This window comes from Arvicola amphibius, chromosome 13, assembly GCF_903992535.2.
Source record: "Arvicola amphibius chromosome 13, mArvAmp1.2, whole genome shotgun sequence".
Taxonomy (NCBI): domain Eukaryota; kingdom Metazoa; phylum Chordata; class Mammalia; order Rodentia; family Cricetidae; genus Arvicola; species Arvicola amphibius.
Window position 1 is genome coordinate 44,465,130 of NC_052059.1, and position 17,868 is coordinate 44,482,997.

The 17,868-nt window shown below is 50.1% G+C and overlaps 2 protein-coding genes across 4 annotated transcripts in view; one reads left to right on the forward strand and one right to left on the reverse strand.

Moving 5' to 3' along the window:
* Positions 1-219: 219 nt before the first annotated feature.
* On the forward strand, positions 220-15,468 carry Ccar2 (cell cycle and apoptosis regulator 2). 2 transcript variants are annotated; one of them, XM_038310167.1, is made up of 21 exons: positions 220-413; positions 1,244-1,334; positions 1,505-1,596; positions 2,034-2,125; positions 2,333-2,447; positions 2,612-2,741; positions 2,922-3,018; positions 7,730-7,849; positions 9,895-10,117; positions 10,192-10,305; positions 10,615-10,778; positions 11,148-11,319; positions 11,535-11,762; positions 11,855-12,091; positions 12,678-12,822; positions 13,144-13,226; positions 13,577-13,723; positions 13,836-13,947; positions 14,030-14,218; positions 14,340-14,545; positions 14,745-15,468. In XM_038310167.1, exons 2-21 carry the CDS (start codon positions 1,277-1,279, stop codon positions 14,787-14,789), a joined length of 2,769 nt encoding a protein of 922 aa, XP_038166095.1. In that variant the 5' UTR covers positions 220-413; positions 1,244-1,276; the 3' UTR covers positions 14,790-15,468. The 2 variants fall into 2 exon arrangements, with proteins under 2 accessions (XP_038166095.1, XP_038166096.1); XM_038310168.1 differs by having other exon boundaries at positions 13,147-13,226.
* A 271-nt stretch (positions 15,469-15,739) lies between these two features.
* Positions 15,740-17,868, reverse strand: part of Bin3 (bridging integrator 3) — a 40,249-nt gene continuing 38,120 nt past the window's right edge. For both annotated transcript variants that reach the window (XM_038310629.1, XM_038310630.1), the window contains exon 9: positions 15,740-16,536. In XM_038310629.1, the coding sequence (XP_038166557.1) occupies positions 16,390-16,536 (147 nt within the window). In that variant the 3' untranslated portion in view covers positions 15,740-16,389. The remainder of the gene's footprint in view (positions 16,537-17,868) is intronic.

Sequence of the window (17,868 nt, forward strand, 5' to 3'; positions counted from 1 at the left end):
TTCTTTTGCTGTAGTTTTGGGGGTTGGCAGAGCACAGCAGGTGTGTAAGTAGTAGACCCTTCCTTGTATTTGACGGAGGGGTCTAGTTCCAGTCGCCTTGGAACCAGGAACCAATGCTCCGAAGCCTACTTTCCTAATGGGACACTTGAGCGAGGACACCACTGAGCACGGCTTCCGAAAGCATTATCAGATCTGGGAAGGCGCACTTCCGTTCCACAGTTGGAGCGGGATGGCTGACTGGCGTGGGGGAAGGGAGAGGTCGATGGAGAAGAGGGAGGTACCATATCCGGGAGAGTGGCAGCTTCCGACCAGTGGTCGCTCTTCCGGAGAGGCGTTTCCGGTGGTGGTGGCAGCAGAGGCTGCGGTGGTTCCGGGTGTCTTTGTCCCCCTGGTGTCGTGGCCCTGGCCCGCAGGTGGGTTGGGGGCCTCCCGCCGCGCCTCTGCCTCTCCGTCTCTCCCGGGTGGCGAGGCTGCAGGGGTCTTATCAGCGAAGATGTGCCAGCCGGGCGGAAAGAGCCGAGCGCCCCTCCGGACTGCAAGCTCCGTCTCCCTGGCAACGGCCTCGGCCCTGGGGGCGGGCGGGAGGAGGAGAAACCTCGCGCCGTGGTCCTCCCACGGTGGCCTCTCGGTGGCCGGAAGGCTCTGCGGAGGCCGGAGCGAGGGTCTGGACCTAAGAGGAGGGAGCGGCTTGCAGGCTGCTTGGCGAGGGCCGGCTGGACAGCTCCCTTTCCACCAGCCGGTCCGACAGAGGACGACGGGCGGGCTTCCGGGAGAGGGCCCGCATCACCTCCCCGCTACTCGCACCTCCATTTTTTCCGGGCCCTGCGTGGAGTGTTTTGGCGGATGTTTTTGAATGAATGAATGTCATCGGAGCTCTTCCAGCCCCTCTGCCAGCCTCTCTAAGGGTGCCAGTGGCATAGTGAAACGAGTGCTAAGTTGTTGGGAGACCTGGGTGTGAGTCCTGCTCTGTCACTACCTGGTTTTGTGGCCTTGGGCAAGTCTCCTGATCTCAAAGCTCCAGTTTCCTTCCCTGTAAACCAGCATGTCACTAGCCCCCACCGTTAGGTTAGAGTCAGATCAAACTGGAGTAACATAATTATCCATTTCATTTCCTCTACATTCTCCATTCCTCCATTTTAGGACCCACCTCCTCATCTTAAAAACTTTACTTCATTAAGATTTCCCAGGTAATAGATGGAAGCTTTCCAATTGAGCTGTTAACGTCTTTCTTTTTTGATTGAAGGTTTCCCAAGACCTCGAAAGGACAGCATTCCCAATGTCCCAGTTTAAGCGCCAGAGGATCAACCCACTTCCAGGGGGACGAAACTTCTCAGGTGCTTACCTTCCTTACCTGGCTGCACTCTGGACTCAGTTTCGTTTCCCTGAGTGTCTGAGGAGCTGGTTGGAGCCACTTTGACCTCTGGGTTTACAGGATCCTCTGGCTGTCTCTAGTGTTTAGGGTGGGTGGGTGCAGTTTCTGGAGCTTGCTTCTCTTTCCCCATAGGCGCGGCTTCAACATCTCTTTTGGGTCCTCCTCCTGGTTTGCTTACTCCTCCTGTGGCCACAGACCTGTCCCAAAACGCCAGGCACCTTCAGGTATGTTGGGTGCCCTTTCTAGTGAGTTTCTCTTTGGGGGGCTATCCTGGTATGTTTGGGTATCTGGTGTGTGTTCTCTCTTGTGTTACAGTTATCAACATCCCTGGGTTTTTTTTTTTTTTTTTTTTCCTTTCCTGGTTGTAGACCAGGGCTGGGGAACTCAGACACCTTTTAGACTGGGGAGTTTTTAGTATCTGCCAGAGATCTTCTGGTGCCTTTTAGGATTAAAGAACTGAAAATTCTAGAAGCATGAACACGAAGAATTAGTTTCTCCCCTCTTCATAGATAGGCTGTGTCCTCTGTGTTTCTTTCCATGTGAAGTTTCGTGTGATAACCTGAGCCGGGGCCCTGGTGGCTAGAGGAGAGGCCCTCGTGGCAGAAGCATGGTTTTGTTCCGGTGGCTTCCTTTGCTGCTGACCCCCTGTCTTCTCTTGCAGGGAGGGGAGAAGCAGCGGGTCTTCACCGGCATTGTTACCAGCTTGCATGATTACTTTGGGGTGGTAGACGAAGAAGTCTTTTTTCAGCTAAGGTAGGTTTGAGGCTCCTCTCTTCTGGGGAAGAGATGGTTCTTGAGTTCAGTTCCTTCTCCATGCTGGTGGGCCCATTCTTTAATGCCATTGCTTTGCTAATTTACTGCAAGGTGAGAAATCTCGATGGGAAGAGCATTGGGGGGGGCAGTCAGGGTAGCTCATCCCAGGGCCCACCTGATGAGGTCCCCTTGTTTGTGCACTGGCAGTGTGGTGAAGGGTCGGCTCCCCCAGCTGGGTGAGAAGGTGCTGGTGAAGGCTGCATATAACCCAGGCCAGGCTGTGCCCTGGAATGCCGTCAAGGTGCAGACCCTCTCCAACCAGGTATTTATCTCCCCTTAGCACACGCACCAAAAAGGGGAGGGAGAGAAGAAGTCCTGTGCCCTGACTTTTGGGCACAATCCTTCCTTTTGTTGAGGGGTGGGATGGCTGTCTTTTCATGGTATCAATGCTGGGATCCCCTGAACTTCATGGTTGTTTTCCCTCAGCCCCTACTGAAGTCTCCAGCACCCCCACTTCTGCATGTGGCAGCTCTGGGCCAGAAGCAAGGGATCCTGGGAGCTCAGCCACAGTTGATTTTTCAGCCTCACCGAATTCCCCCACTTTTTCCCCAGAAGCGTGAGTACTGGTGGCATGCATGTTGGGGTGTGACTGTATGGGGTACTTTTGAGAAAGAACTTGTTACTTTAATGTAGATGCTCTTGAAACAGAAGGGGTTACTTTGGGACACAGGAAGAGGAGGAGGAAGCTCAACGGGGTTTTAGGGCTTTTAAGTCACCAGCCATTCCCTTTCTTCAGCCCTGAGTCTCTTCCAGACATCCCACACACTTCACCTGAGCCACCTGAACAGGTTTCCTGCCCGGGGTCCTCATGGCAGACTGGACCAGAGCCGCAGGTGAGAGGATAAACGGGCGGGGTAGAGGCTCCGTTTCATTCCTCTAGGAGCCATGGTCCACCTTTGACAACTGTTGACACTAACACTTTTTTTCTGTGGATAGACACAGCCTGATAGTCCCTTGTCTTTGGAAGGCAGTTACATTGAAGAATATATACAAATGCAGCAGCTTTATATACTACCTCAGCAAAGTTGAGACTTAATACAGTTCATATTCCAAAATGTCACACTGAGAGTTTTCATTGTTTTGCTTGCCTGCCTAGTCATAGGATTGTTGGGGTGTTTGCCCACACCTGCCCAGCTGAGATACTTTATTTTGAAACAGGTCTTACATAGCTTGGCTGGCCTTGAACTCAGTATATAGCTAAGGATGATCTCCTGATCCTCTTCTACCTCCCATGTGCTGGGTTTTCAGGTGTGCACCGCCTAGCTTGCTTATGCATTCATTCATTTTTCAGTATTTGGGTTTTTTAAGTATTTATTTATTTATTTATTATGTATACAATATTCTGTCTGTGTATGTCTGCAGGCCAGAAGAGGGCACCAGAACTCATTATAGATGGTTGTGAGCCAACATGTAGTTGCTGGGAATTGAACTCAGGACCTTTGGAAGAGCAGGCAATGCTCTTAACATCTGAGCCATCTCTCCAGCCCCAGTATTTGGGTTTTGAGATACTTTGTATGTGTGTTTTCTATGAATTTGTATGGAGGTGTGTCCAGGTGTATGGGAGCTAGGAGGTTGTTGGTGAGTTGACTCCATTGGTTATTGTTTGTGTTAGAGACTGTCTCATTGGAGCCCGCCATTTTGGCTAGGTTGACTGGCCAGCAAGGTCTAGAGATCCTCCTGTCTGCCCCTTCAGGTGCTGGAATTACAACTGTGTCATTACATCCCTCAGAGCCAGAGACTTCAAAAAGTTTCCTTTTGTTTTTTAGTCTTTAACACAGAGATATATGAGTTGTTACAAGAATTGTTACAAGAAAACAGTAACATTAAAGAAAGGAATGTTGCAGAATGTTTTAGCTCCTAATTTAAATGGCTTCTGTGAAGTATATTTTGTATAACAGTGTTACAATACATAGGCTGCAGTATATTCGAAAATTCAGGCTTTGTCCTGTACACATAGCTTTCTTGGCCCTCTTGTAGAGCAAGCATGGTTGATTCAGGCTCTTGAGACTTCCTGTGGTCCTTTATCATCTGCAGATTTTGTGAGTTTCCAGGAGCGTACTTAGTGTATCTTAAGTCCACACCTCTTTTGTGTTTACTGTTCTTGAGAGTTTTTGATCAGCCTTTTGTTTTTGTTTTTGTATTTTGAGACATGGTTTATCTGTGTAACATTTCTGACTGTCCTGGAATTCACTTCATAGTGTAGGCTGGCTATGAACTCACAGTGATGCATCTGCCTCTGCCTCCCAAGTGCTGGGATTAAAGGCGTGTGCTACTACCACCTAGAATTTGACTATATGTTTTTGATCTCATAGCACTCTGCCCCCATAAGATCAATGTAGAAAATTCCCTTGTGCTGTGATTTTCTTTGGAATAAGGTGGTACAGGAAGGGTACCACCTTGACTCTCACATGCCAGTAAGAGCTGAAAAGCAGCCTAGTGGCAAACACTTGGAATAAGCATGGCATAACTCTGAGGAGAGCTGAGGGGAGGTGATGTAGCCGGTCCCCGCGTAGAAGCCAGCCTTTGTTCTCTGGGGAAGGCTGCTGGGGATCTAGATTTGTCTGGGGTTGGTCTCCACATCGTCTCCATTACTGAATCCCTTTGTTCCCCTCTCCATTCCTAGATGTGGCTTGCACCTACTCTGTTCGTGTAGTGCATCATCCTGGTCTCCAGTTTGCAAGGCCCGTCCCCTTTGCCATTCTGAGAGCTTCCGAAAGCCTTTAGTACAGAACTGTAGTATGTACTTTGAAGGTTTATGTGACCTGGTTAGGAACCAATGCCTGTGGCCTTGCTGCTTTCAGTGTGAATTCTGGATGGGTGCTGGCAATTGTATTTGACTGCCAGGCCCTGGTGTAAAACCTGCAGTGTATTTATTATCTGGCCAAAGTGCTTCAGGGTTCCAGCTTTTGGAGAAGAAGGCATCATCCTGGGAAGGGGACTCTACTGCCTGTCAGAAGTGAGAATGTGCCAAGTAGGAAGAGGGGCAGCGGGAATTAGTCACTGAGGAAAACTGCCAGTTTATAAAGGCTCTGACCATATGGGTGGTTTGCCCAGAGGCCCAGCTTTATGTTAAACTCCCAGCTCTGGGATGCAGGGAATAACGTTGCCATTGCTCTTGTGAGCAGCTCAAGGCTTTAGGTAGGCCAGGATTCTGCAGCTTCCACTTCTAACATGTTTCCTGCTGGCTCTGGGGTCACAGATGGTTAGGAGTGCAAGGCCAGTCCAAGTGACTTAAGACCTTGTCTCGAAACAAAAGAGAAGTAACTAGTAACACTGAAAGGTGCAGTTCTAGCCTTCTTTGAAGCCTTTCTATTGTTGGCAGGAAGTATTAAAGAGTTTGGAAAGTAATTTTTGCCTGGGAAAACGGTTCCTGTTTCACCTTCCCTGTGATCCTTCTAGTTTCTGTCTGCACACAAGTGCATGGTCTGTGACTGTCGTCGCAGAGGTCAAGGTATCTGTATGTGTTTAGCTGTTTTCCCAGACTGTAGCATAATCTTCTTTAAAAGTTTATTTTTCACATTTCTCACATATCTAAAATGCACTTTGATTTCCTCCCCCATAGCCTCTCATCTCCCTGCCCTGAACCCTTTCTTCCCGGCTACCTCTATTTTTTTTTCTTTCTTTTTTTTTTTTTTTTAAAGAATATTCTAAATTTCTTCTGGCAGTTTCAGGCATGCATACAATGTATCTCAATCACACTACTCCAATCTTCCCCTCCTCCCATCTCCCTAACATTACCTTTCTTGCCTTCATGTTTGTTTGTTTTTTTTTTTTAACCCAGAGTTTGGGTGTGGGGCCATCCACTAGAGCTTAGGCAACCTACTGGGGAACTTCACCCCATAGAAGAATAATCCTTATGTCCTGATTTGACTTTTATCGCTTTCTTTGGCTTCCACATTACCCACAATTGCTTCCATGACTCTGGGTGGGGTATATGACCTGAGCAAGCACAGCTACCAGTGCCTACACCACCGAAAACAGGACCTTGAAGTGTCATCTTGGTGACTGCATTAGTGATTGGATTATTATTGTAGCCACTAAACTGTCCATGGGGATGCACGTACTCATTATATGGGTCAGTATTTTTGCATTATACTGCACCCTTCCTTCTCAGCTTTCTTGGGATAGATTTTCAAGGATGGAATTACTGGAGCAAAAGGTGGTCCCCCCATTTTATCCAATTAAAAATACTTATTTTTATTACTTAAGAAAAACTAGAGTTTGGTGTGATGGTGCATGCATTTAATTCTAGCATTTAGGAGGCAGAGGCAAGTAGATCTCTGTGAGTTTGAAGCCAGCCTGATCTACAAAGTAAGTTCCTGGACAGCCAGGGCTTTATAGGGAAGCTCTGTGTTGAAAAACCAAAAATAAAATAAAATAAAAATTATTTTAAGGCAGGTGTGGTGGTGTACACCTTCATTCCCAACACCTGGATGGCAGAGGCTAGAGGATTAGTGGCAGTGAGTTTGAGGCTAGCTAGGGCTATATAGAAGGTTTGAGACCAGCCTGGACTACAGAGTAGGGAACTGTCTTAAAAATCCTAAAACATGGATTGGAGAGATGTCTCAGCAGGGAAACCCACCTGCCACCAAACCTTATGGCCTGAGTTTGATCCCTGGGACCCAAATAGTTAAAGGAAAGAACCAATTTTCAAATGTACATTGTGGCATGCTGGTGTGTGCATGTGCATAAAACACAGGGAGAATCCTAAATGCAGAGCCTTCAGGCTGCCCAGCAGGTGAAGAAAGGTTCTGGAGTATGTCCCGAGCCCCAGTATTTTAACTTTAAAGATTTTTTTCCATTTATTTACTTATTTTGAATATATATATATTTATATATATATATGATTTCCACATATATATATGTATATATATGTGGAGATCAGACAACTTGCAGAGATAGGTCTTCCCTCCCACCACGGGGGTTCTGGGATCAAATTTAGGTTACCAGGTTCTTTGGTAAGTGCTTTTACCTGCTGAAGCATCTCGTTGGCTTGCCTTTCATTATTTTAAAGCTGTTTTTTTAAATTGTAGCCTTTTCATGTCTATTCTAATATCTTTAATAATCTGTCACATATTTGCTAGGATAGCCTCTTGTATGTGTGTGTGGTGCTGGACTTGAACCCAGGGCCTTCACAGGTTAAGCAAGTGTCTTCCCACTGAGCTATACAGTTTTCTTCTCTCTCTCTCTCTCCTCCCTCTCTCTCTCTCTCTCTCTCTCTCTCTCTCTCTCTCTCTCTCTCTCTCTCTCTCTCTCTCTCTCTCTCTCTCTCTCTCTCTCTCTCTTTCTCTCTCTCTCTCTCTTCTTGAGACAGGGTTTCTCTGTAGCTTTAGAGCCTGTCCTGGAACTTGCTCTGTAGACTGGCCTCCAACCCACAGAGATCCGCCTGCCTCTGCCTCCTGAGTGCTGGGATTAAAGGTGTGTGCCACTACTGTCTGGCTTGTATTCATTTAATGCTGAGGATTCAGGTATTTTCCAGTTCTTTATGTATGAAAACATGTATAACAATATGTTTCTTATTTCTGGGGATGGCTCTACCTCCAGTGATGACTATGACTCGAAGAAACGCAAACAGCGGGCTGGTGGAGAGCCTTGGGGTGCTAAGAAACCTCGGCATGACCTGCCTCCTTACCGGGTTCATCTCAGTCCTTATACTGTGGACAGGTGAGTGACGGCCTGGGAGGAGCTTAGACTTGCCTTGCTAAAGCAACGGTTTCTAGTAAATGAGATGTGGCCTATTAGGGTGTCACCTGGTGGCCCCTTCTAAAATGAACCAACCAGCCCCATGGGAACCTGCTGCATGTGGCTTGCTGCTCTGCTTTTTACATCACGTCTTCGAGCAGCTTCTGTGTTAATATGTACTAGTCAGTCATGTTCATGTGTGTGCGCACTTTTGTTCATGTGTGTGCGGGTGTATATACATGTTTGGTTGCATGGGTGGAAGCCAGAGGACCACCTCAGATATTCCTCAGGTGCTATCTAGCTTTTTGTTTTGGACACAGAGTCCCTTACTGGCTTGGGACTTGCCCGGCAGGCTCCGTTGTTCAGGAGCTGCCTGTTTGCCCTCTTCAGCACTGGCACTGCAGACGCAAGCACCATGCCAACATTTTTTTTCTTTCTTTTTGAATTACAGGTGTATGACCTGGCCTGATTTCCAACTTTGATAGCTATCACGAATTCTCTTTCAGAGGCTGTATCCACTTACATTGTCAGCAATAGGGCACAAAGTCCTTGTTTCCTGTACCCTTGCCAACACTGTTTTCCTATACCTTTTTTTCTTTCTCTTTCTCTTTTTTTTTTTTTTTTTTTTTTTGTTTGTTTGTTTTTGGAGACAGGGCTTCTCTGTTTAACAGCCCTAGCTGTCCTGGAACTCACTCTGTAGACCAGGCTGGGCTCCAACTCACAGAGATCCGCCTGCCTCTACCTCCCAAGTCCTGGGATTAAAGGTGTGTGCTACTACAGCCTGCCCTTGATTTGCATTTCTAATTACCAGTGAGTTTGACACTCTTTAAAACAATGTTTTACATTTATTACTTTTTGTTTGTGTGTGTGTGTTCATTTGTGTGGGCTCCTGTGTGGAAGTCAGAGGGGCAACTATCAGGAGCTGGTGCATTCTTTCTACCATGTGGGGTTTAGGGACTGAACTCAGGTGCCAGATTTTGTGTCTTTCCCTGCCCAGCCGTCTTGCAGGACCCTCTTCATAGGCTCTTATGTTGCATGTGGATATTTTTCTGGGAAGGATTTGTCATGTCAGGTCTCACAGTTTTCTCCTGGGCAGCTGAGCTCTGTTACTGACTAGAGACTTGTCTATTTAGACCATGACCATGCGTGGGCCTGGAGAGATGGATGGCTCAGTGGTTAAGGGTCCATACTCATCTCCCAGAGGACATGAGCTTAGTTCCCAGCATCCACATGAGGCAGCTCACACCTGTCTGCACCTCCAGCACTAGAAGAATCTGCTGCCTCTGGCTTCTGTGGGAGCCTGCACAAAGGTGCATGTACCTGTATACAGATACACATAAAGAAAATAAGAGAGCATGACCATCTTTGTATCATGCATTGTGATTATTTTTTTCTTCTTTTCCCAGTTTGACTTCTTTGCTATAGGAAATTTGTGAGTCAAGTGGTCATACAGGGTCCATCCTTACCACTTGGGAGATGCCTTATTCGAGTCCTTATTCCTCAAACTGAGTAAAATGCTGTAGTCTTTTGCAGTTTTGTTCATTTGCTCGTTCGTTCGTTCATTCATTCATTCATTCATTCATTCATGCAGTGTCAATGAATGACGGGGTGGCACACATGTGAGTCAGAGGGCAACTTTGTGAAGTTGGTTCTCTCCTTCCACCTTTCCATGGGCTTTGAGAATGAACAGGTTAGCGCAGCAAATGCCTTTAATCACTGTAAGCCATCCTCTGCCCTGCAGTTTTTTAAAAAAAAAATTAAAAAAAACATTAGTTTTATGAGTGTTTTGCCTACATGTATGTAAGTAAGTGTACCACATGTTTGCTTGGTGCTCATGGAGGTCAGAAGAGGGTGTCAGATACTCTGGAATTGGTGTTACAGACAGTTGTGAACTGTCATGTAGGTTCTGGGAGCCAAACCCAGATCCTCTGTAAGAACAGCTCATGTTCCTTAACCTCTGAGCTCCTCTCGCTCTCTCTAATGCTCTGAGTGTTTGCTTACTGGATTTCCTTCCTGTCTTCCTACAGTCCTGCCTGTGACTTCTTAGAACTCCAGCGACGTTACCGCAGCCTCCTGGTCCCCTCGGATTTTCTTTCCGTTCACTTGAGTTGGCTGTCAGCCTTCCCTCTGAGCCAGCCCTTTTCCCTCCACCACCCAAGTCGGATTCAGGTCTCTTCAGAGAAGGAGGCAGCTCCAGACACTGGTGCTGAGCCCAGCCCTGCGGACAGTGACCCCACTTACAGTTCCAAGGTCAGTTGCCTGGGCTCCTGTGATCGTGCCCTTGCTGGAACAGAACGTGGCTGAGCACCCTGTCCTCTGCATAGGTGCTGCTGCTCTCCTCCCCGGGCCTGGAGGAGTTCTATCGCTGCTGCATGCTGTTTGTGGATGACATGGCTGAGCCGAGGGAGACTCCGGAGCACCCTCTGAAGCAGCTGAAGGTAAGAGTGCCTCATACGGGAGGCAAGGTGTGCTGGCTGGTCAGTCTGCGTTTTCAGCAGCTCGGCTCCTGAGCAGTAACACAGAAACTCGGTGTTTCAGAGCTGAAGGGCCCCTCACTTTATACAGCAGGACAGTGTAGTTGAGAGATGCCCCCTCTGAAGAGGAGTCAGGTGGCTGGTTGGGTGAATGGCTGTAGAGCCCCAGGTGGTGGCCTTTACCCCTCGCTGCCTCAGTTCTTCATGGGCAGTAGCATTGCCTCACACATGGGAGCTGCAGGCCATGTTTCGTTATCCCCAATCTCTCTGCAGTTTTTGCTGGGCCGGAAAGAAGACGAGGCAGTGCTGGTTGGGGGTGAGTGGTCTCCTTCCCTGGATGGCCTCGACCCTCAGGCAGACCCGCAGGTGCTGGTGCGCACAGCCATCCGCTGTGCACAAGCCCAGACTGGCATTGACCTGAGCACCTGTACCAAGTGGTGAGTGGCCTTCCCCGTGTGGCCAGCTCACCGTGGGGTGTCAGGAGTCTGGCTTCTGGGTTCTCTCCTGCCACAGCTCATGTCTGCCCACCCCTAACTGCTTCGAGATGACTGAGAACCCGTGGCTGAGAGCACTGGTGGCAGCTGACCCCCAGGCCACGCCCCGTGCTCCCCTGTGCTGTTTGTTTACTGTGTCTCCCTGTTGCCTAACCACTGAGGCTTTGGCGTGGAGCTTTTTGTTTGTGCTCACGGCTTAGCATGCAGCATGTGTGCATGGAATGCTGACTGGAAATAGGGTATTTGTCTGTGAGTGGGACACCCGTGATTATGTCACAGTTGGGGACTTTCTTTTCCTTTGGCTCTGAACAGGTGGCGATTTGCCGAGTTTCAGTATTTACAACCAGGGCCGCCCCGGCGGTTACACACAGTAGTGGTATACCTGCCAGACGTGTGGACCATCATGCCCACTTTGGAGGAGTGGGAGGCACTGTGCCAGCAGAAAGCCACAGAGGCAGCTCCCCAACCCCAGGAGGCATTAGGGGTAAGGCTGGGCCTTAGGGAAATGCAGGGAAGCTGGGCATGGTGGCACAAGCCTATAACTCTAGCACTGGGGAGGCTGAGGCAGGAAGATCCAGAGTTCAAAGTTGTTCTCAACTTCATAGTGAATTTGATGTTAACCTAGGCTATATGAGCCTCTATCTCAAAAGTAGGTACCCTGACTCAGGGCCCAAAAGGTCACCTGAGCTATTGTCACAGGAAGCAGAGCCTACCGAACAAGCCCCTGATGCGTTGGAGCAAGCAGACAGTTCTAAACAGAACGCGGAGACTTCAGAGGCCATCACACAGCAAGATGTGGACACTGATCTCCCAGAGGCCCCTCCGCCTCCTCTAGAACCTGCTGTGATGGCACTCCCTGGCTGTGTCAACCTGTCTCTCCATGGGATTGTGGAGGAGCGGAGGCTGAAAGAAAGGATCTCTTTCGAGGCAAGTGCAGGAGAGGCCATGAGTATGAAGATGGGATAACGGTGTCTTCGTCCTTTTGCCTGATGCCATGGTCCCTGCACCTCTTCCGACAGGTAGTGGTGCTGGCTGAGCTGTTTCTAGAGATGCTGCAGAGGGATTTTGGCTATAGGATTTATAAGACGCTGCTGAGTCTTCCAGAAAAAGTTGTATCTCCCCCTGAACCCGAGAAGGAGGAAGCAGCCAAGGAGGATGTGGTCAAAGAGGAGGAGGCTGTCAAAGAGGAAGTGGCGAAGGTGTCCAAGGATGAGGTACAGAATGAGGGCACAGCCGCCGAGTCAGACAACACACTGGTGAGTACTGTTCTCAGCCCTGGGTGGCCTGAGGTTCACACAGAATGCTTATGATTCGAGCCCCTCATGTGGGTCAGGCATTGTTCTGGGCACTTTGTGAGTCCAGTTGCATCACTTCTTTATGTTACCCATTCTTTGAAAGCTGGGGATGGGCAGAGGCCCAGGAAGGTGAAACCCTGCATGTGGCCATACAGCTAGGAAGTGGGACATGGCCAAGAAGAGGGAGGAAGTGTGACTGATAAGCCATGGCAGCATAGATCTGCCAGTCAGACTGCTTAAGAGTTGGGATTGCCTGATGGTTATAGGTGGACAAACTGGTCTTCAACCATTTCTAAAATGTAGCTTGGCTTCTTGTCCAAATATTGTCATATACACATAACTGCCTCCAGAACTAAGAGTGACTCCTGAGAACTACCCCAGGAGTCTAGACGTGCCGCTGTGATCTGATCTGGGTATTGTTAAATACCCATGGGCACATGGTGGACCACACAGTGCCCAGCACACAGCTGATGCCTGAGTGTTAGCAACTGTTATGTTAGTGTCACAAGAGTCCTGCACCCCTCACCACCTTGGTCTGCTTCTTTAGAAGGAGGATGGCCTTCTGCCCAAACGGCCCTCTTCAGGGGGAGAAGAGGAGGAGAAGCCCCGGGGCGAGGCGGCTGAGGACCTCTGTGAGATGGCCTTGGACCCAGACCTGCTGCTCCTCAGAGATGATGGAGAGGAGGAGTTTGGTGTGTCCGGGGGCAGTGGCTCTCTGGGGCTGGCTGTGGTAGTTTTCCTCTTAAGTAGTGGTTCTCAACCTTCCTAATGCTGTGGTCCTTTAATGCAGTTCCTCATGATGTGGTGACCTCCTACCATAAAATTATTTTCATTACTACTTCATAACTAATTTTGCTACTGTTATGAATCATAAATATCTGTGTTTTCCAATGGTCTTAGGCAACCCTGTGAAAGGGTCATTGGCCCCCAGGTTGTGACCCCAGGTTGAGAATCACTGTCTTAGGTGTGTGCACTACCATCCTTGCCACATGTTGAGCTTCGGGTTTCTGTAGCAGGAGCAAAGCTGGAGGAAACGGAGGTTCGCTCGGTGGCCTCAAACCAGTCCGAGATGGAATACTCCTCTCTTCAGGACATGGTGAGACCCTATCTCCTTCTGTGCCACGTGGTGGGAAGTTTGTTCCTTCCTGGGTGAGGGATGCCCACCAGTGACCTCTTCCCTAGGCAAGAGACCAACTGTGTGTCCTGACTCACGGAGAATCCTTCACTCTCCCTGGAAGGGTGGATCAGAGAGAGAGTTCTGATTAGGGAACACAGCATGTTCTTCTGGGAATGTGCCCACAGAGTCCTGGAGCCCCAGCCTGAGTCCCCAGTTATGAGGGCAACCTGTTGCTGTCAGCCCAGCCCCTGGCTGTGACAGGCTGAGTGCACTGTGTCCTTTAGCCTTGAGAACTGTCTGTAAAGCCCATTCCTCTGCTTTCTTTGCAGCCTAAGGAGCTGGATCCCTCAGCCGTGCTTCCCCTGGACTGCCTTCTGGCTTTTGTGTTTTTTGATGCCAACTGGTGTGGCTACTTGCACCGGCGAGACCTGGAGCGGGTCCTACTCACACTGGGAATCCGGCTCAGTGCTGAGCAGGTAGTTTCTGTCCCCACTATCCTTCTGGAGGGCCTTTCCAGAGCTCTTGCTTCTTTGTGGTCCCTCGGAGGCACGCGTGTGGCCAGCAGGTGTCCTGCTGTGTTTTCTGTAGGCTAAGCAGCTGGTCAGTCGGGTGGCGACACAGAACATCTGCCAGTACCGGAGTCTTCAGTACAGCCGTGCCGAGGTGCTGGATGACGGGCTTCCAGAAGAGGTGCTCTTTGGTAGGTCTTGCGCTCTGTGGCCTAAGGGAGTGGGGCTTCCATGGTGGGCTACTCTCTTCTAAGACCAAGTATATTCTTCTAGGAAACCTGGATCTACTGCCCCCTTCAGGGAAGAGCACAAAGCCAGGTGCTGCCCCCACAGAGCAAAAAGGCCTGGTGCCTCACAATGGTAGCCTCATCAATGTGGGGAGCCTGTTACAGCGTGCAGAGCAGCAAGACAGCGGCCGCCTTTACCTGGAGAACAAGATTCATACACTGGAACTGAAGCTTGGTGAGTGCAGGGCAGATGTCACAGGGACTAAGGGGACATCACTCCTGAGACCTGGGGCTTTGGTTTCATGTGCCAATTGACTGAGCAGAGCCTTTCTGCCATGTCCTCACCGACCTTTCAGAGGAGAGCCATAACCGTTTCTCAGCCACTGAAGTGACAAATAAGACACTGGCAGCAGAGATGCAGGAGCTGCGGACCCGGCTAGTGGAGGCGGAGGAGACAGCCCGGACGGCGGAACGACAGAAGAACCAGCTTCAGCGGCAGCTGCAGGACTTCCGTAGGCGCCTGACCCCACTGCACCTTGAGATGCAGCGGATGGTTGAAAAGGTAGGATGGGTGAAGGGCAGCCATAGTTTCTTTTGGTGCAGAGCAGAGCTAGAGCTAGAGAGGCTTGGGATGCTGGTCCTTGCCATGCTGGTCCTGTTTGCTGGGATCTTAGACTCCTGCCTGCTCCCAGCGCTCTGTATGCTAGCGGCAGGACACAGGGAGAAGCCTCATCCTCACCAGTGTCCGTGTGCTCACACAGGCTGACAGCTGGGTAGAGAAGGAGGAGCCAGCACCTAGCAACTGAGTGGCTGTCTAGTGAGGTCGGCGATGGAGCCTGATGACATTAGAGCCTTTTTGGTACCAGAAAGCAGCTGGAGCAGGGCCCGGGAGTCGCAGCAGAGGTGGCTGAGTTCTGTGCTCAGCCTCTGCAGGGGTGATCAAGCTATCAGAATGGGGTTTGTGCTATGTGGATGGATGTGTAAGGAACCCCAGTTCCAGCTACAACTAAATACAACATCTTTTGCACCCCTAGAATGTCATTTTGCCCTCAACCTTGGAATTTTTCCCAGGGCCCTTGTAGTCTTGTGCTGTCTCCTGTCCTCGTCCACTTTAGAGCAAGACAGGAGGAAAAGGCTTTTCCAGCCTGGAATAAGGTCTGATGCCAATAAATGAAAGGAACGGGTGTAGAGCCTGGCACAGCCAAGAAATGTCCTTCCTCGAGAGGGCACAAGTCCCGTAGGCTCCGGTGTCCGTTAGGTGATGGAGCCCATGCGAGGAAGCACTTGGTGTTGGGTCAAGGTTGCCAACAGAACACTGTGTTCCAGCCACCCCCCAACTTGCCAGAAGAACCAGCACTTCTTTCTCTAGCTCTTGTGTTCAGAATGTGGTATTGGCTCTGGCCCAGCCCTCTTCCGTTTCCCATAATTCTTGCCTCTTTCCATAATCCGTGGTTTCAGTTTGATTTTGTATATAAAGTTGTTTGTTTGTTGGTTTTTTTTTTTTGGCTTTTTGTTTTTTAAATAAACCAAAGTCAAAAACAAACCAGGTGTGCCTGTGTAGTGCTCCTCTTTGTCCAAGCTGCCTGTGCTCTCTCTGCTTGCCAATCCTCAGTTCTCTCCAGAAGGCTCCAGAAGGCTCCAGAAGGCAGGCAGGCAGTGAGCTGCCACAGGTTGTGATTGAGTGAAGGCTCCCTGCCAAGTTGGCAGGCTCTGGCAAAGCTGTGGCAACCCCCATGGCATTGGCTACAGCACACACTAACGTTTTACTGGGAAACTTTACTTGAAAATAAAATTCCAGCAACACAGGTGAGACATAAGCCTTGCTCTGAGGCCTGTGAATGAACGTGTGACATTTGGTAGAGCGGAGAGCTAGAGACAAAGTCTGTGTACCCGGGGCTTGTCCTTAGCTGGACCTGCAGGAGACCAGCTCTGGTCATGTTGGCATGAGGGGCTCACCACAGCAGAATGACCAGAGTTCTGCTCCCCATGGCACCGTGTCTCACCCAAGAGTCTGAAGAGACACGAGGGGCGGGGGTGGTGGGTTCCCTAGAGTAGGTCCTCTGGAGGTAGTCAGAGTTAAGGCCCCCAAGTTCCACAGGAAGCCCAGACCCTTCTAAAGGCTGAAGCTCCTGCTGGCCAGACACTATAGCACACTCTGGACGGTTCTGGAAGTAAAAAGGCCCCTGGGGTTTTTCTACATTGCTTATTAGTGTTGGGCAGAGGGAAAGAGCAGCCTGTAAGGCTCCCAGTTTCAGGCTCCAGGAAATGGAGACATAAGTCAGAGGACTGGCAAGGTAGAGTAGTGGCCACTTGTCTCCAACTGGCAGGCCAATGGGAGGTCCACGGATCCATGCCCACTAAGAGCAAAGGCTATAGAGACATCTGTGTCCCAAACAGTCTGAGAACTCAGTCATCAGCCACGATGGAGAGGGCGCGGAGCTCACTTAGTTTGGCCTCGTTTTCCCGCTCTCGCTGCTCATCTGAGTGGCCTGGCTGGTCAAGCTGCTGGGTGAGGTCTCCAAAGATTTTCTGCATTTCTGAGTAGTACACAACCTGGGGAGGAGGGAAGAGTTGTAGGCAGGAACTGGACTTCAGTTCTACGCAGCACCCACTCAGCGAAGCAGCCAAGAGGTACAAGCAGGGCTGGGTTCGGGGTCTATGGGTTGCTTTTTGCTGAAGGGGGTGGGGATGGGGGTTCTTGTCTTGCTCCTTCACTGCCTTCCGGATCTCACCCTATCACCTGGCAGCCTAGGGACAGGTGAACCACAGCTGAGGCTTTTTCTACTGTATAGAAAGGGAGTCCGTAGTTCCTTGGGGGATGGGGTTGTGAAGGAAGTGCTACCCTTTGAACCCCTGGCTCCTCAAAACAGCTAATATAGAGAGGGGACTGTGCATTTGAGGGTGGCCAAGGGCAGGCTTGGGTTTACTGCTTTCCTAAGCTAAGAGGAGTTGGGGGGCTTCTGGTCATGAAAAAAGAACAAGGCAGACACATTGGTTCCCCAAGCCTCGAGAGCTGGTTCTAAAAGTCAAGTCAAGGGAGGCGATAGCTTCCCAGATTCCACCACTTCCCATTTTTGCTCATTGTCGTATCCAGGGTAAGCTGCCTAGCTGGAAGACCAGTGATATGGTTTGAGTGACAGGGTGGGAGGCTGGAGAAGGTCCAAGAGAGGAAGAGTTTCTCCAGATGGTAGGTGATGACTTCTACAGAGGTCAGAGGTCATTTCTGCCTCAGTTTCCACTTTTTGACATGACAGTGCACACTCATCAAAGCGTTCACATTCTATTCTTCAAGCACCTCAACTTTGAGACAGACTGTCTCCAGGATTCTCCTTCCATCCGAGAAACTGGAAGGCAGTGACCGGGAGGGTGGAGCAAGGGCCAGTGGGATGTGATGGCCTAGGAAATCTCCCCAGAAGCCAGAGCTGGGTTCCACTGGGCCAAGTGCTGGGGGCCCCCAATTCCTTGCCTGGGCCACGCTGCCTGGTGAGTCAGCGGGATGCTCCCTTCTCTAGTGACTAATAGCAGCAGCCGGGTGAGGAGGATGCTGGCAGAGGAGGTGGTAAACAACCCTGGATACCCTGCTGCTTGGTTACAGGGTATCCTACTGCCCGGGCACCCTGCGGCTTCCTCTAAGGATCTGGGCTGGGGTGGTGGACACAGGTCACTGGAAGCAGAAGCAGGTATCATAGCAAAAGAGGGCAGGCCAGCAGCTCCCCTCTAAAGCCACAAAGGGGGCAGCAGCTGGAAGGTGGCCCTTGCCTGCAGGGACAACAGTAGAACACCCCCCTCCTGAGTATCTCAGTCTCACTCCTGAGAGAGCACCAGACTGAAAACATGGGCATTAGCAAGTCTAGGCTCCAGTATGCACCTTGTCTGGGCTTCTTG